Below are 19239 nucleotides of genomic sequence, written 5' to 3' on the forward strand. Positions count from 1 at the left end.
CTCAGGTTGTGATCTCAGGGTCCTGGGATTTAGCTCCATGTGGGGCTCCGTGCTCAGCAGGGAGTCCGCTTCTCCCTCTCCCTCTGCCCCCCCCACTCATGCACATGAGCGTGCAGGTGCATGCCCCTGTCTCTCTCTCTCTCAAATAAAATCTTTCTTTAAAAAAAGAAAATCTTGTCTATATTCATTCTCTAAGAGGAGAATGAGGGGGTTTTCCCTAGGCCAGGTTTCAATAACCACACGTAAAATGACCAACCTCCAAGGCGAACACTATTTTCCTCCTCATAGGCATTTTCCTTCTGCTGCTTCAACATAGGACCAACTACAGACCCTTGGTCAATTAGCAGAGGGCGAATAATCTTAGAAGAATCTGATCTAAACAGGGCTTAGAGGTACTGTGGTAGGGGACAACGCAGAGAATTACAAAGTGAAGACCTTTAAAAATATATTTCCGGCCAGTAAAAATTGGCTCCCTATTTTATAAACAACAAAGAACACAGAGAGTAAAGATTATCAGAGGGCAGATCAGAAAGGGAGTAGGGATAAGGTCTATAGGCACCAAGGAAAAGGCCTTTTTATTTTTTGGATGAACGGTGTTCTAGTGTCTAAGGAGAACTGGGCAAGTATAAATCCTACTCTTGGATCACAATGTAAGTTACATATATTTTGGATGACTATGAAATGAAGACCATATTATCATCCCTGCAAAGATTAAATAATACTTGCTACTGAGTCGTTCATCACACTATTTTTCACTTTTCAGTTTCCATGTGAGTTTGCCTGTAAGTATAGGTTTTAAAAAGGAAAATTTCTTCCAGTCATTAAAAGATAAAACTTTTACAAAATAACATGTACACTAAATATGCATGCATAAAATGTTTTCTTAGACAATGTAATAGCAACAAAATAAACCATTGGTGTGGGCAGGAAGCGCTCCATTACTGTCCTTTCAGTTTAAAAACCGTAAAAGGAACTTCTGAAGCCCACATTTCAACAGTGGTCACTCACTATAGGGAGATGTGCATCAGAGCAGAAAATTCTAGTAGTTCTCTCTCCATTTAAGAACTGCCTTCCAGGGGCGCCTGGGTGGCTCAGTTGGTTAAGCGACTGCCTTCGGCTCAGGTCATGATCCCAGGGTCCTGGGATCGAGTCCCACATCGGGCTCCCTGCTCTGCAGGAGGCCTGCTTCTCCCTCTCCCACTCCCCCTGCTTGTGTTCCCTCTCTCACTGTGTCTCTCTCTGTCAAATAAATAAATAAAATCTTTAAAAAATATATCTATAAAAAAAAAAAAAAAGAACTGCCTTCCAGGAGGGAAGATCAGTTCCCTATTGATTCCCAATCATCCCTAACTGTTTGAAGATGGAATGAGAAGAGACAGAAGCTATTTCACGCAAAGAGAGAACTTCAGTAATGGAGAAAGAAAATACCTGTCACTTTAAAAAATACTTTCATATTTAGAATATGATGGTAAACCATGGAGAGAGGACATGAACTCTGAAATTATTTATGCAAGAAGAGTTGGAAGCCCCACAAAAGAATCAAGGATTCCACCTAGACGACAGAGGAAGCAGGGCAGGCATGGACTGGGCTCCTTAATCTCTAGCAACTCCTGGAACCTGGGAGCAGAGCCAGCCAAGGCTGTGCAGCTCCAGAAAGGAGCCTCAGGTTCTTGCTGCAGTACCATGACCAACCCCACCTTTGGGCTTCCACACTCAGTGCAAACCCCACTTAGGCCACAAGAAGGAAGGAGTGATGTCAGAAGGAAGAGAATCTTGGTAACTATGAAGGCCTCCTGTTGTAAGGTAAAGCTCATCTTGTTTAGCAATGGATGCATTCTTCAGGAGGGTTTATATCCATGCAGAAACAATGGGAAAATAGCTACACAAAATGAACCCATTTCAGTCTTAAAAAATATTTTTAGCAGAAATTTCCTGTCACATGATTATATTTCTACCACACAGTAGAATTTCATTCCTCTTTGGAAGTCAATTTCCCATTTATATGCTCTCTAGAACACTGGAAGAAAACAACAGTGGCTCAATACCACTAACAATTAAAAAAAAAACAACCAAATCCATGCCTAGCTCTACTATGTTATCTAATATGTAAAACCCAGAACACTCAGTCCCTTGAACTTTACTAAAACAAGCAGACTGGGATGGTGGGGGGTTGTTTGAACAGAACGCTGCTCCATGCAGTAGCACTAGAAAAGGATTAGCGGTAAACATTTGTGAGCTTTGTTCACAGCAGAAACGGAAGGAAAAGAAAAAAAGAAAATTCTTGCTTTCTTTCTCTGCATTCCTCTCCTTACTGACTGAATTTTCAAACTGTTCTAATGTTAGTAAGAATGAGTCAGAGAAACAGAACTTAAACAAATTTGTACTTTGGTAACCCAGAAGACGCCTCTTGAAAGAGCCAAAAACCTTGAATCTAGTACATATTTTAATGTTAAAGTTGAAAAATAACGTGAACCTTATTCTTAACATTAAAACAAAACCACACTCTGCCACTTGCATGTCCCTCGGCATGCTGTATCATCAACTGACCACACACACTATAAAGAAACATAAGAAAGATACACTAGAAAATGAAACCACTTACCTTGATCAGTGGTCATGACTTCACATATACTGATAATTAGTCTACTTGGGCTTGATAAAATATTTGACTTTACTCTTTTAATGATCATGAGATAAAAATCTCACTCCCGGCTTTAAAGCCTCTGGAAGACTGCAGATCACACACAGGATCAGCCAGGAGCCTGCACTAAGGAACTGTTTACTTCAGGGCATTCTCAGACCTTAACTGCCCAAAGACAACCTCATGCATAATATGCCACACCTCCCCAGAGGAAGGGCTGCTGCAGTGCTTTTCATGAGGCCAAGTATCTGAAGATGGAGAGACTTCGATTTATTATGGTAAAATAAACAACGGAGACACATAGAAGCTTCAAGTGAACTAGAAATACGTTTGGGAATAGGATGGTTTATAAACTGACTAATTCCTTAACTATTAGTAATGCTCTAAAAAAGCCAACATGAAAACAGTTTGTTTCCACTTTAACTGGGTCCATGCCTTGGACTGAAGAGGTTACAGATCCAGGATTCACAGGCTTAAGATGTTAAAATGTCATTTTGAAGGATCACAAATGTTATTCTGCCGCTTCCACCTTCCATTTTAGCACAGCTTATTGAGCTTGGCGAATAAATACTACTCACAGATTTCCTAAGGAAACCAAGTTTTATAGGTTATTTCAGAACGCTTGTTGGCTGGTATAATATTTATTACTCATTTTTATATATCTTTATAAGTTTGTATCATTCAATAAGTACTTTAAAAATTCCTGATCCCCTGAAATATTAGAAAATGTCAATAAAAATATTTATAAAATCACGATGAAGTAACAGGCTACACAGACATCACTCTCATGGTTGGAAATAATCTCTCCAATCCCCTCCTCAGGGTGTCCACACGCAATCACTGTCACACTCCAGTTGCATCAAATCACCTGGATGGCATTTTAAGACATATGTTGCCTAATCCTATCTCCAGAGTTGAATTCAACCAGTCTGTGGTGGAGCTCCAGGATCTACCTTTCTTTTTTTTTTTTAAAGATTATTTATTTATTTATTTATTTATTTGAGAGAGAGAGAACGAGAGAGAGCACATGAGAGGGGGGAGGGTCAGAGGGAGAAGCAGACTCCCTGCCGAGCAGGGAGCCCGATGCGGGACTCGATCCAGGGACTCCAGGATCATGACCTGAGCCGAAGGCAGTCGCTTAACCAACTGAACCACCCAGGCGCCCAAGGATCTACCTTTCTAACACGCTCCCAAGTGACACGGACACTGCCGGTCTGGGACTGCACGTCAGGGACCACACTGGAAGAACCACTGGGACAGAGACTTGCCTGTCTGGAGTCTTGACTCACACACTGATGGCCTAAAGCTCTGGTTCCCTTGCACCTGCTTAGGCATTGCTCAGTGTCAGGGCAGGAGGGCAATGTTCAGGATGAGGTATGAAGGGCTATGTACTCATTCAAATGAGACTCACAGTAACTTCCATTTGCTCACCAGGAAGTGGGGGTTATCAACTTAATTCTTCATAAAAAAAAATCTATTTATATATTAGGCATGAGTAGGTTTTACAATTCATCTAAAAAGAATAGATAATTAGAGGGGTGCCTGGGTGGCTCAGATGGTTAAGCATCTGCCTTCGGCTCAGGTCATGATCCCGGGGTCCTGGGACGGAGCCCCACATCAGGCTCCTGGCTCAGCGGGGAGCCTGCTTCTCCCTCTCCCTCTCCCCCTCTCCCCAGCTCATGCTCTCTCTGTCAAATGAATAAAAAAAAAATCTTAAAAAAAAGATAATTAGAAACATGGAGAAAAGAAGTCAAAGAAAGAAGAAATCTGAATTGTCTTTTATTTCCTTTGCAAACTCCACCCATGTGTTTAAATTTCACTGTGGCAGGAAAACTGTCTATATTTGATTCCAAGACCACTTAAGCTTGGCAAATTTCAGTAATGTAAAAAACAGAACATTTCCCTGTCATAAAAATGCCCCAACTTCTGTGCTTTCTGAGCTTTGATAGCAACGTGTAAATTATAAATTCAGGTTTGGTTTTCAAACAAATAAATAGCTTTTCTTTTTTTTATAGTTAACATTTACTTTGTGCCAGGTACTGCTAGGCACTTTCCATGCAGCATTTCATTAAATCCTCACTGTAAGGTATTAATAATTTATCACTATTTTACAGAATCTTCTGTAAAAGGAATAATACAGGTAAGGTAGGAAATAGTAATTCCCATTTTGTAGAAGAGAAAACAAGGGTTTTTGGTTTTTTTTAAAGATTTTATTTATTTATTTGACAGAGAAAGACACAGCAAGAGAGGGAACACAAGCAGAGGAAGTGGGAGAGAGAGAAGCAGGCTTCCCGTGGAGCAGGGAGCCCAATGCGGGGCTCTATCCCAGGATCCTGGGATCATGACCTGAGCCGAAGGCAGATGCTTAACAACTAAGCCACCCAGGTGCCCCAAAACGAGGTTTAAGAGGTTAAAAATTTTGGCCAATAACACTAGTAAAATGACAACCTTTAAAAAATTAAATTCACTTTTGTACAATAAATTAAGATATAATGGAATCACTTTTGAATTTTTATAGATGAAAGGCAGAAAACCAAAACATGATTTGCAGCTTGTAAGTGATAATTAAAATAAAGTATAACTATTATCAACTCTCATTGTCCACAAGTGGTAATCTGTGATTATATTCAGCATCTACCACAAACTTGTACTAAATTCTAAGCTACCCAATAGTAGCCAGGGAAGTTTCTTACAAAGTTAAACATGCACTTCCATATGCCCCAGCAATCACACTCCTAGGTACTTAACCAAGTGAAATGAATACTTACATTCACACAAAAATCTGTATAGGAATGTTTACAGGGGCTTTATTCATAGTCACCAAAAGCTGGTAACATCCATTCATCCTTCAATTAGTGAATGGATAAGCAAACTGATAAATCCATGCAATGGCATAACACTGAGCAATAAGAAGGAATCAACTAAGGACACTCATTTGTGCATTATAAAGAAGCCAACTCATAAAAATAGAACTACCTTATGACCCAGCAATTGCACAACTAGGTATTTACCCAAAGGATACAAAAATACTGATTCAAAGGGGCACATGCACCCCGATGCTTATAGCAGAGTTATCAACAATAGCCAAATTATGGAAAGAGCCCAACTGTCCATCAACTGATAAATGGATAAAGAAGATGTGGTATGGGGCCCCTGGGTGGCTCAGTCGGTTAAGTGTCTGACTCTTGGTTTCAGCTCAGGTCATGATCTCAGGGTTGTGAGATCCAGCTCCACCTCGGGCTCCACCCTGGGCATGGAGCCGGCTTAAGATTCTCTTTGTCTCCCTCTATCCCCCCCCCCTAAAAGATGTGGGCTGTGTGTGTGTGTATACACATATATACATATATAGGTGGAATATTATTCAGCCATCAAAAAGAATGAAATCTTGCCATTTGCAACAATGTGGATGGAGCTAGAATGTATTATGCTAAGCGAAATAAGTCAGAGAAAGACAAGTACCATAGGATTTCACTCATAAGTGGAATTTAAGAAATAAAACAGATGATCATAGGGAAGGGGGATTAAAAAAAAAAGGGAGGCAAACCATAAAATGGACTCTTAATGACAGAGAACAAATTGAGGGTTGCTGGAGGGGAGCTGAGGGGAATGGGCTAAATGGGTGATGGGTATTAAGGCAGGCACTTGTGATGAGCACTGGGTGTTATATCTAAGTGATGAATCACTAAATCTACTCCTGAAACCAATATTATATTATAAAAACTTGAAACATAAAAAGAAAGAAGCCAACTTAAAAGGCTACATATATATAATTCTATATGACATTCTGGAAAAGAGAAGCCTATAGGGCAGAAAATAAATCTGAAGTAGCAGGTGATGTGGAGAGGGACTGATTGATTACAAAAGGGCAAGATAAATACATTTTTTCTTTTAAAAAAAGTCACTTATTGTGAGGGTGGTTACATGACCATATGCAATTGTCAAAACTCAGAATTCTACCCTAAGGAGGGTGAATTTTGTTGTATATAAATTATTCCTTAATTTTAAAAATTAAGAAAAATAAAAGCAACAGGCTATGAAATAGATGATCTGTCTTAGTGTAAACCCAAAACCATGATTTTTGGTACATTCATTGCCTTTCCCATTAATGGTAAAGATAATCACTGGTTCATTTTATCTGTTTCCTATGATGTAAAAAATCTTAAATTCAGAAATGACTTAATTAGTTCCCCACATAAAGTCCATTTGGGAACACTGAAGTTTACAATAGTATATTTAAAAGGACTTTTCAAATAAATGTATGGCAACTTCGCTAATTTAGTAAGATTATTTGTTAGAGATATCAGCCCTGAAAATACCTAAAGTCAATGCTAAACAACTTATAGCTATTCACAAAATACCCTGTGTCCTGAGGACTTAACAGGCTGGCCCTCTGCTGTTATGCATCTCCTCCTTAGAAAGAGAGGTTATTCCTCACAAATTGTTGAATAAGGACTTAGAAATCCTGCCCCACATTCACATGGTATTTCATAACCACTTATTTTTTCATTATATTGACCTTAGTTTGCTTTTTGTGTTAAAGGTTACTTCTATTCCTTTCAATAGCTTACTATTTCTAATGGAAATGATCTAAAACAAAAATTTTACCATGCAACTTGTGCTTCCTGAACAAAATTTATCTACAATGTTTTTTAAAAGGTGGTGGATTAAGTTGTCTGGCTGGCATTTTTATTTAAAGCTACCCAGCACATCATCTGTCATATAATTGAAAACTTCCACATACTAATGGCAAAGGTGGCTTTAATAATTATTTACTAATAAACTTATTTTGGCAATAAATAACAGGACAGTTATACCAAGTGAATGCTAGTATTTAACCTTGTTTAGATACAAGGAGTAGGAAAAAATAAATATTTGTGACTTTCAATTATCAACTAAGGAGTAAATTCTCATACTCATTCTCCAATGTTATTTAACTGAGAGGCAACCTCCATTTTCACAGAACAAAACCAATCTGAATCTTAGCCCATTTTGCACTCTTTAGTCTTCTATTAACAATTTGATGTTAAAATGATTCCCTTGTTGGCCTAAAAAAAACACATTTTAGTTTAAAAAGCCAACCAACTGATGCATAATTTCCATTTTGCATGTCTGAGCCTTAATGAAGACCTACAAATTTTTGAATATGTGCCAGGTAAATGTTGTTGCTTAAATATTTTTGTACCAAATTATTTTTATAGAGATCTTCAAAGCAAGCCTACTATCCCTGAATCTTTATTCTTCTTAAAAAATATTTAACATAAATGTTTTATATTAATTCCACAGTTAGATGCTTAAAGTCCCAACCACATAGACAGTACCCCTCAGACCAGTTTCTGGATGGATGATAATATAATTCTAGATTACATTACTGTCCATTATGGGTTCTAATACAATTCCATTACTCTTCTACTTTGGAAGCCCATGGAAAGCTACGTATCTTTCTTATGGCATGTGGATAGGGATACTTGTATATTTTAGGTATATAGAAGAAACATTGTACCTGAAATGTCATCTGAGTTTAATAATTCTCTAATAAAAACAGACAATCCTAGAGAATAAAAAGACTTTTCTCTAACCTAAATTATGGAATTGGATTCCATACCCCAATTTATAGCCTGTCTGATTTTATCAGTATGGATTTCCTCCATCACACCACTCATTTCACATGTTCTCATACACAGCTCAGTAGTAAATGCACTTTAAGTTGGTGATATGTCTCTCTTTCGGCATTTCCCCCCATTACAGTCCACCTTCACATCTGGCATTCTTTTTTTTTTTTTTCCGTTTAAAGATTTATTTTTTAAGAGAGGGGCACCCGGGTGGCTCAGTCAGTTAAGCATCTGCCTTCAGCTCAGGTCATGATCCCAGGGTCTGGGATTGAGTTGTGCATCCGACTCCTTGCTCAGCAGGGAGCCTGCTTCTCCCTCTGTCTGCCGCTCCCCCTGCTTGTGTTCTCTCTCTCTCTCTGACAAATAAATAAATCTTTAAAAAAATAAAATAAAGATTTATTTATTTGAGAGAGAGCTTGTGAGCATGCAAATATGAGCAGGACGGAGAGGGAGAGAGAATCTCAAGCGGACTCCCTGCTGAGCACAGAGCCCAAGTGGGCCTCAATTTCATGACCCTGAGATCATGACTTGAGCAGAAACCAAGAGTCAGACTCTAGACCAACCTTGCCACCCAAGTGCCCCCTGGCATGCTTTTTTATCTCATTTAGCCTTTATCCTAATCCCAGGTAGTTGGTATTATCTAAATTCAAAGGAGAAACAAAGTTAATTGATAAATACAGTGTTTCTTTTTTAATTATGACCATTATTTTTACACAGCTTCTTTGGGTTCCACCTGATCAATGCCAAGTGACCACCCTACATGAAAGAGCTGTGTATTTCCTTGAAGAAATCACATTCACTTCAGCAACAAGTTAATTCTGAGATTTCAAATTCTGCAGTCCTCATCTTGCCACCACCTAGATTCCTCCCTTTCCTAAACTCTGGAATGAACCTATTCTTTAGCTCTTATAATAGCTTCATTTAGAGAACATCTAACAGCACTTAATATGATGCTGGACACACACTAGATAACGGTTTCTCTTCTCTGCTCAATCCCTATCACAGTCCTCCTGCCTCACCCACCTCACAACAGTCACTCTTTACAAATGCTTTCTTTGGCAGTTGCTTGTCCTTCACTGCAGCTCTTTCCCCAGCGTGCACCGCAACAATGTCTACCCACAGGGTTCTGGTGCTGAGGCTGCCATTTTGTGTGAACAAAATACTGTTGCAACTATTTTAATGGATCTAAAATTTCAGTTAGGGAAGATGAGAAGTTCTAGAGATGGCTGACGGTGATGGTGGTAGAACAATGTGAATGTATTAATGCCACAGAACTGACTGTACACTTAAAAACAGCAAAAATGGGGGTGCCTGGGTGGCTTGGTCATTGGGCTTCTGCCTTCGGCTCAGGTCATGATCCCAGAGTCCTGGGATCGAGCCCCGCATCGGGCTCCCTGCTCAGCGGGAAGCCTGCTTCTCCCTCTCCCACTCCCTCTGCTTGTGTTCCCTCTCTCGCTGTGTCTGTCAAATAAATAAAATCTTTAAAAAAAAATTTTAAAAACAGCAAAAATTGTACATTTTATGTTATGTATATTTTACCATAATAAAAAAATTACTGCAACTAGAACATTTTGCACCATGAATTTATGACACCCAACCTCAGCCAGCCTATCTCTGCTATGGTTAATCTATTTGTTCATGCTTATGAATTCCCTATTATAGACTCTCTACTGTCTGTACTATTCCTTTGCATTCTTCTCTCTTCAGTATCTACTCTGGACAACGGACCCACTTGAAGGCTACAGCTCCTCCACTATGCAGAAGATTCTAAAACATTTCCAGTACCAATTTCTCTTTCAGCTTTATGCTCTCATTTCCATATATCTGAAAGCGACCTCCTTTGCTGGAGAAGAGAAGACTGAACTTTATCTTGAAGGATTAGTGAGGTTTTGTTAGGCAGCAAAGGAAGGGAAAGCACCTGATTTCAGGCTGTATGGTGAAGACATCTGTGGCAGATTTGTAAATGTTGCTGATGCTTGCAGAACTATTCATCACTTGCCGGCTGATATCCTCAGTGGCGGCTCACTGAGCTCAGAATGAATCCAAACTACACACAGGCCTAAGTCTCTGTCCCCCGCTTACCTTTCTAGACTCATTTCTTGCCACTTTGCTTTCACAGTATGTTCCCAAACCATGTTCCCTCTATCAATCACTGGTTTTGAGAAGGAAGTCAAGAAAAATGTTTTCTTTTCATAAATTTCCACAGGAACCTATTATTTTTTCCAACTTTGAAATAGCCATGCAGCTTCCAGAAAAGGCTCCTCTGAGGCTTTAAGAAAATAAAACTTAGGCTTTGCCCTTGGCAGGTCAGATAAAGGGTAAAGTACAGCCAGTTACTTGCTACTAACTTGGGAGAACAGAGGGAGGGCTTTTGTTTCTCTCTTTTTTTCATCAGCTGCCTCATCCAGATTTCTTTTAATTACTTGTCTTCCTTTCCTCAAGATCTTAATGCACAGCTTGCTGGTATAACAGCAGCTGCTTAGCCTTTTGTGTTGGCCCAAACATTCTTAAAGGACAAACTCAGAATATGGAAAGAAAAGATAACCTAAATATAACCAACACTATCCTGTCTGCAAATCACCGAACCTACTTATTTCTTCCCTTTTATCCCACAGATAATAGCACACTTAAACATGCAGTTTCCTTTTTGATGCAACCTCAGCAATATATTACAGAAATAAAACTGCCAAGAAAGAAAAAGAGAATATTAGTCCTTCCAAATTTCAGTAAGCTTTCAGATACCTTCTTCTGCAGTATGAAAGAAGATCAAGGATAAAAAGAGAACTTAAAAAAAAAAAAAAAAGAAAGAAAACAGCCAATTACCATCATATGGGCCTTAAATTGATGAATGAGTATGTGATAAATTACAAATTTACTTGCTTGAAATTTTCAAATTATTATCGTAGCAATCTGTGTATTGTGAACTTTGCCAATAATGCTGAAACAGATTTTCAATATTATACTAAGGATGATAAAATATCCATATAGTCTTTAAGACCTAACAGTTTGTACATTAATCACTAGAACTCAAATGATCTCATATTAGTAAACAGCTCACTGTCTGTGGAGTATGGCATAATCTTTGTCCTCTACACAGGGGAGCAAAGGCAAATGTATTTAGCATCTAGGCACGTAACACAAATGGGTAAGGATACCAGTCTAAAAAAAAAAAGTAACACTTTCTAAGTCATCAAGGCAGGTGGAAATAGATGAATTAGAATTACTTGTGGCAACCTAGAGAATGGATTTTTTCAAAATTTCAAAACTCAAAAACACTGTGTGGATCAAATAAAATTTTGAGCCATCAATTTGAGGTTTGTTCTAAATTGTTTTATCCATTTATTCACAAGGAATTTCTGAGCCCCTACATGGGGCTTAATGTAGTATACATGGCAGGCTGCTAAGCACCTGGGAATTTTCTAGAAAGTCTGCACCATCACTTTCAATGGCATCTCATTTTCCTTTAACCACACTATTCTTTTCAGTTCCTATGGCCTTAAGGTCTTTCATATGATTAGGTCTCACTATCCCCTGTAGGTTTCCTTTGAATGCTCATTTACAACTGTAATTAAATGAAAGTTCATGCAATGTCCTTGTTCAGCATTTGTATTTCCTACCATTCTCAAAGCTTCTGAAGAACAAGGACCATGACTTTCCTCTTCATTTCCATAGGCCCTCTGCATACTGGATCAGACGCTTAATACAATCGCATTAAATGGTCCCTTCCAAGGAGTCAAAGGGAGAGCAGACAAGTAGAAAGGTGACTGACAAGTCTGAATGGAGCCCTGTTACTGCCATGGGGGTAGGGAGGTCAAGGAGGGCTTGCTAGAACAATGACATCCAAACTTTATGATGGCACATCCCTCTCAGTATGAAAACTGGGCATTGCACCTCCAAGTGTGTATGGATACATGGGTATATGCATAAATTAAATGCATTAAATACAAGTATTACTGTACTAAAATGCATACTGTAAAATACAAAAATAGAACTTAAAGTAGGATTAGGTAAAGATAAAATACTATTTTTGAGGGATCAGTGTGATTCAATCTGCTTTGTTTTTTTAAATTTTGGTTAAATATTTGGTGATCTAACCCTTTGAAAGAGCAGATATGAGTTGGTTTACTTCCACACTTGGTTTTAATGACTGCCCCTAATTGAGGAAAATTTATTGTTCTAAAGGGAAGAAGTACATCATTGGCTGCACTTACTAAATCATGATACACATTTTTAAATCCCATCTATCCAGGTGCCTGGGTGGCTCAGTTGTTGGGCATCTGCCTTCGGCTCAGGTCATGATCCCAGGGTCCTGGGATCGGCCCTGCATCGGGCTCCCTGCTCAGTGGGAGGCCTGCTTCTCCCTCTCCTACGCCCCCTGCTTGTGTTCCCTCTCTCACTGTGTCTCTCTCTGTCAAATAAATAAAATCTTAAAAAAAGAAAAAAATCCCATCTATCAATTATGCAAAAGTTTTCCTTGAAATTCTAGTATATTTCCATCTGCCTTGATGTCTTAGAAAGTGTTACTTTTTTTTTAATTTGGTCTAAAATCTACTATAACTATCTCAAAGATTTTTAAAACAAGCTAAAAAAGATCTTGTATTTAAGTTTGAATATGTATGCAGAAATAGTTTTTTTTAAAGGAAATTTTTTTAAAATGATACAGTTGTATCTATTTTGGTGATGACACAATAATGGAAACATTTCCAAATAGTCATTTCAAAAATGTTTTGTCCATAATGCACTTTTCCCTCTGCTGGTTGCAGTTACTTTCTCACTCACTCAAATGTTACCTTTACCTCAAAAGGACAGGTTTTGTTTATTTTTTCAAATATATCTGCTAGGTAAGAATCTGTTAAATATGTACTGACAGACTTTTCTTCACATGAAGGGTTAGTAAACATGGAACATTTGTGTTTTTTTGTAAAAGAAAAAGATATAAAGGTCTTTGGTCTGACAACTCGTTTAAGTATTGTGCCATTATATAACCTACAAATCTGATGTTTATGATGACTTGTCACCAAGTATTGCCAGAATTCCAATACACTATCTAAGATACCTAATCATCACAATTATATAAGATAACGTAATCTTGGTCTTTTTAACAAACTGTGCCTAAAATTCCATGGGCAGAAAAACCAGTGATTCTTCAAACATTTTGAGGATTTCTGGGTAAGACTCATTCCTTCCATTAGATGCTTTATCTAGCACTTTCTATTTGCTGGGGTTTAGCCACCAGTAAGCATAAATTTGATCAACAAAATCCATGACAACCACCAGCACCCAATGTAGTCACGGAGAGACAAGAATGGATCCAGAACCATCAGAGATTTGAGGAGGATCTGCTTAGTTCTCTTTTTGGGGGTAGGGCTCTTACCAGAAGTAGAGACACAGGAGCTAGGCGAGGCAATTACTCTTCTAATCCTATGGGGTGATACCTCTCCTTATCTTCCAATTGTTGAAATGGCAACACACAACTATCGCTGGCAATTTGGGTAAATTGCTTTATATTTTTTTCATTAGTTTTAATTCAGTTCAACAATCTAAGTGTAAGCATGGGTTTTGTGAGGAGCCAAAAGCTGGGGATTTAAGATGAGTAAAATAGTTCCTGGCCTCAGGAAATCAATCAAGTTGGGTAGAGAGACAAAATAACAGCCAATTGCAAAATATGTTGATGACAGATATAACCACAGAGTGCTTTGGGAGCTCAGAGAAGAGGAATGCAACTGGAAAGAAAGGTTTACTGGAAGACAGGTAGTTGAGCACTGTCTTAAAGGAGTGCAATTAACACTAAAATTTTTTTGTTGTTTAAAAACAAAAACTGTACAACATATAGCCATTTCTTGCCTCAATGTTCACACTGTTTCAGTATTTTATTACTGAAGTGTATGTAAGAAACTAATTTCATGCTTGGATAGATTTTAGACATTTTACATAAATATAGATATTAAAACAGCCTTTTTCAAAGCAATTATGCATTTTATGTAGTCAAATTATTGAATTAGCTAGTAGCTACTATACCAGGTACAGAGCTGGTTCTTCTGAGAAAAGAAACTACTTTGACAATTTTCGATGACAAAAAGGCAGTGACAAACTCTAATGGGGGATTGGGTGCTAATTTGGAAAAGGAGTGCCAAATGTTGTAGCTCCATCAGGTAGCTGAAGGCTGAAGCTATATGAGCTCAAAGTCATAAACACTCTACTCCTTAGAGCTCTCAAAGTGGTCATGACCATGAGTTGAAGATGTACTCATCAGAACTGGTCTAGAAGTTGTTAATCATCACAGAAGAGAGTCAATGTATACAATAATCAGAAAGCAGAAAAATCAAAAAAAAGCTATATTACTGATCATTTTACAGCAATAATTTTATGCTTATTCCAATTTCTTAAAGAGGGAAAATCAGCTTTAAAGAAAATGCTACACTGTCAACCCTGAGATCAGCTTATGCTTTATGGGGCTACACCTTTTTCTAATGAACAGAAAGAACGTATCTTCAGTATTACTTTCCTTTGGCAAAAAGATGCCCCCTCCCCCAACACACACACACACACACACGTAAAATTAAAGATCTTTGGTTCCTGTGTAGTTGTGCGTAGTTTCAAAACATTTTAATGTCTGGGAGTTAAACAAGCAGGTTGAATTTATAGCATAGTTGTTAATATATTACTGCCATAATTTAACATACCCACCAAAACATAAAAATCATGATTGATCACCCTGAAGTTTTCTTCTCAGAATATAGTTAAGGCCACAAACAAGGCCTGACTTTGCTCTTGTTCAATTTAAGTTTTGTACCACTTCACTCATCTCACTAGAAGATGAACAAGGAAAATGCTTCTCCCATTTGGACAGCCAATTTTGTTACCATCCTTTAACCATAAATGGCCAAATCCAAAATCTGCCTTAGCATCAATCATTAGCAGACCTTAAAATGACTTCCATCACATAATCCAATCCCTGACTATCACATCCTTCAAGATCTGACTCAAATTCATTGCCTCCTGCTTAATCCTACAGATTGTGACATCTCCCGTATAAGAACTTCACATCTCTTTCACAAAAGCTACTTGCCTTGTGTATCTTCTCCTAACATCAAACTTTTTTTTTTTTTTTAAACAATCACTCCACAGTAAACCTGTTTCTCTAACAGAACACTGGGGTTGAAAAGGATTTTAGACGCTATCTAACTCTTCGTACGTGACAGATGAATCTTCTCCACAGTTCTTGTAAGTGCTTGTCTGATTTCTATTTAAATACCACCAGTTATAGGAAAATAATTCTTGAATACACCATTATACTTATAAAGAATCTAATTATTAGGAAATCCATCCTTAAGTTTTTAATACACAATCCATAACACAAAAGTACATATGAGGTTATGTCAGTTACTATTACCTTACTTAGGACAGGTTTATCTTCTCTACCAGATTATAATTTGAGTCGTTTTATTTTTTTATCTTTTTTACATTATTTATTTATTTATTATTTTATTATGTTATGTTAATCACCATACATCATTAGTTTTTGATGTAGTGTTCCATGATTCATTGTTTGCATATAACACCCAGTGCTCCATGCAGAACATGCCCTCTTTAATACCCATCACCAGGCTAACCCATCTCTCCACCCCCCTCCCCTCTAGGACCCTCAGTTTGTTTCTCAGAGTCCATAATCTCTCATGGTTCGTCTCCACCTCCGATTTCCTCCCCTTCATTTTTCCCTTCCTACTATCTTCTTCTTCTTTTTTTTTTTTTAACATATAATGTATTATTTGTTTCAGAGGTACAAGTCTGTGATTCAACAGTTATTTTATATTAGTTTATTTTTTATTTTCAAGATAACTGTTAAGTCCATTGTTAATCATTTAAAATCTACAGACAAGCGGTGCCTGGCTGACTCAGTTGGTATAGCATGCAACTCTTGATCTTGGGGTTGGGAGTTTGAGCCCCACATTGTGTGCAGAGTTTACTTAAAAATAAAATCTTCAAAAAATAAAAAATAAAATCTACAAACAAGTTGTAAATAACAAAAGTAATTCTAAAATCTAGTAGTAACTGGTGTTTGGTGTTAATTCCCTCTAGTATTTTTTCTGCCTATTATATAAAATGTAACTTAGTACAGTGTAACAATATGTATGCATACTACGTTTCATTTTAAGCACTTTTCTATATTTTTTTGAAAACTTTTTAATATTTGTGTAACATATGATCTCATGAGTAATTCATGTAGCCATTTCCCTATTGTGGAACATCCATAGTTTCTGGTTTCTCTCCACTCCACTGGAGCACCTGATGTGATGTGATAAATCATTTACTGGATCACTAGGTAACTTACTACTTACTGGTAGATTTCTAAAAGTGGGACTGTGGGATCAAAGGACATGAACATTTTTAGTGCTAATGATACATGTACCAGGTGTGTTCTCATATTTGCTTGCTTTAACTACTCCCCTTTCAAAGAGTTTCTGCTTCACAGGACATTCTGAGTGGGCAGATAAGTCAAATGACCTCTGTGTTCCATGGCCACATGTGATGGGATCATGGGTAAGTGCCGACCAATGCTTTGCCATCAGAGTCACTCTCCAAGCCATCAGTAGTTGGGACTTTGTTTCTGCTGGGCACTGGGACTAGGAAGTGGTGTGATTGAGATTTGGGGTGGCCCTGTTTTCTGCCATCCACACACACATACAGAAGAGGCCCGTCTGCGGGAGAGAGAGTGTAACTGTCCTGGCTCCAGGCTCCTGGGAGGCCTGGATGAGTTGGCTCCAGAATATAACTTTTTTTATTGTTTCTATACGTTCCTCTTTTCTCTTAAATTATAGGGTATTCTTCTATGCCCTGCAACAAAATGTTCTCTAATTAATACATACTACCAAATTGTTTTCCAAAAAATTATATCAATTTACACTGTCATCTGAAGTGACATTGTCATCTGACGTAAGTAAGGGTGCCAATCCAAAATATAACCATTCAGGAAATTTTTGCCAGTGTAATAAAAGAATATCTATTTTGTATATTTCCAGTTATATAAAACTTTCTTCTCATGTAATAGTCATTTGTGTTTCTTCCTTTTTGAAATAACTGTTAATGTTCTTTGACAATTACTAACTACCTACAGGCTTCTTAAAGACAGTAAAACTCATTAATTCTCTCTTCATTTCTTTGGGATCTAATCACTTCTCTACCCCCTCAGCTACTGCAGTATATAAGTTTCCTAGGTTTGGGGGGAGGGGTTTTTTTTTTTTTGGCCTATGTTAATGAAATGGTTTTCTAATTAAAGAAAATTGAACATAAAAGCTAAGAATATAGGATTGAAGCCAGAATGAACTGGGTTTTAATCCCCGTTTATCACTTAACTATTAGTAAACTTGAAAACAGTATACATCTCATAGCAAGTTTAATTTGTTCAAACGAGGATAAATTCCACTCATCTCAAATGTTTGTTAAACATTAAATGAGATGATGAATACACTTTGCATTGTTTGACACAGAAAACACTAAAAGTTGTTACTAATGCAATAGCAGTAATTGTACTGTAAGTGCATTTAAACTTGAACTAACGTGCTTTGCAGACATAGAAAACAGCTATAGGTGAGCAGCACAAACACGTGTTATAGGTTAAGTTGTTTAGGGAACCTGACCCCAATGCCCATGTTCCCTGTGGTAGGCATGAGATAGAGATCATGAACCTGCTACTCCCTCATATTTCATGCAGAATGGCCCTAAAATGCAAGCAAAATTTCATCTCATGACCAAAGCAGTAGCAATCTCTCTTCCAACCCCGGGAACAAAAAAACACACACCAGGCCAAACTCAATGAAAGAGTTGATCTCCAAAGCAATGCCTTCCTAAGGAAATTCTCAAGGACTTTTTTTTTTTTCCCTCTATGCAAGTTTTACTCTATGTGCTGATTGTAGAATCTAAATATCAAGAGTAAGATAGGACAACTGTATTGTGGTGGTGATAAGAGCAGAAAAAGTCCGTCTGCTGTGGGTGAAGAAGATGATGAAGATAAAGATGCAAAAGAATTTAGGCTGCCTTGGATATAATTCCTTCCAGTGTTTCCATCATTTAAGTTGCCAGTTATCTTTCAAGACTACAAAACTGAAGATCTATTCTCAAAATATTTAAAGCTATTCAAAAGTTCCTCACTCTTTACAAGATACAGTAAACACTTCTACGCAAGCCAAGATCTCCACTCTCGTATCTCAAGCCTGCCTTAGCTCAAGTTCTGCACTCAGCTACTGGCACTTACCAGGCCTCTCATGCCTCCTTGCTTGTGTCGCCTCAGACTAGAATTCCCAGCCCACTTCACCTGTGTGGTCAATTACCTGCTCCTCTGTCCCCTGCACGTCCTCAGGCACCAAGCACGCATTGCCTGGTTAACAGATTGTTAACTGAGCACCTGTGAGCAAGGACCACGTCTAATCAAGTTCTTCGTCCAGAAGCTAGCAAGGGCAGATGAACATGCAAAAAGTGTTCTTTTGGAAGTGATAGATATGTTTATGGCATAGATTGTGGAGATGAGTTCACAAGTGTATACTTATCTCCAAACCTCATCAAGTTATGTATGTCAAATATGTATGGCTTTCATATGTCAGTCACACCTCAATATAGTTTTTAAAACAACAAAAGTGTGTGTTGAATAAATGAATGTGAGAGATGAATGAATGAATGTGAGGGGGGGGAGAATGATGGGAGAGATCAAAGAAAAATTCACCCTATAGAGAGAAGGCTAATAGTACTTCCAAGCTTTCACTGCCAAACAGGAGCAAATATTTCAACATTCATGGGATTATTACCCATGCCCCTTAGAGAACATCACAGCTATCACCATCATCTTTAGCACTAAAAGGGGTTTTGAATATTACCTCCTTCAGTATCCACGATAACCCCATCAGTTCTAACAAATGGGGAAACAGGTTTAGAGAGGTTAAGTAACTTGCCTAGAGACTTCCAAGTAGCCAGTATGAGGGATGGAACTAAATCTAG

The 19239-nt window shown here is 38.0% G+C and overlaps 1 protein-coding gene across 3 annotated transcripts in view; it reads right to left on the bottom strand.

The window, feature by feature from the left end:
• FGD4 (FYVE, RhoGEF and PH domain containing 4) overlaps positions 1-19239 on the bottom strand; it is a 135440-nt gene that overhangs the window by 92107 nt on the left and 24094 nt on the right. Inside the window, exon 1 of one of the 3 annotated variants that reach the window (XM_035027931.1) lies at positions 2603-2969. The exons of the other annotated variants lie outside the window; for them this stretch is intronic. Within the exon in view, the coding sequence (XP_034883822.1) occupies positions 2603-2690 (88 nt within the window). The 5' untranslated portion in view covers positions 2691-2969. Of the gene's footprint in view, positions 1-2602; positions 2970-19239 lie in introns of those variants that run through there. 3 annotated transcript variants of the gene reach the window in all.

This window comes from Mirounga leonina, unplaced genomic scaffold, assembly GCF_011800145.1.
Source record: "Mirounga leonina isolate KUSES-001 unplaced genomic scaffold, KU_Mleo_1.0 Mir_201, whole genome shotgun sequence".
Classification (NCBI taxonomy): Eukaryota; Metazoa; Chordata; class Mammalia; order Carnivora; family Phocidae; genus Mirounga; species Mirounga leonina.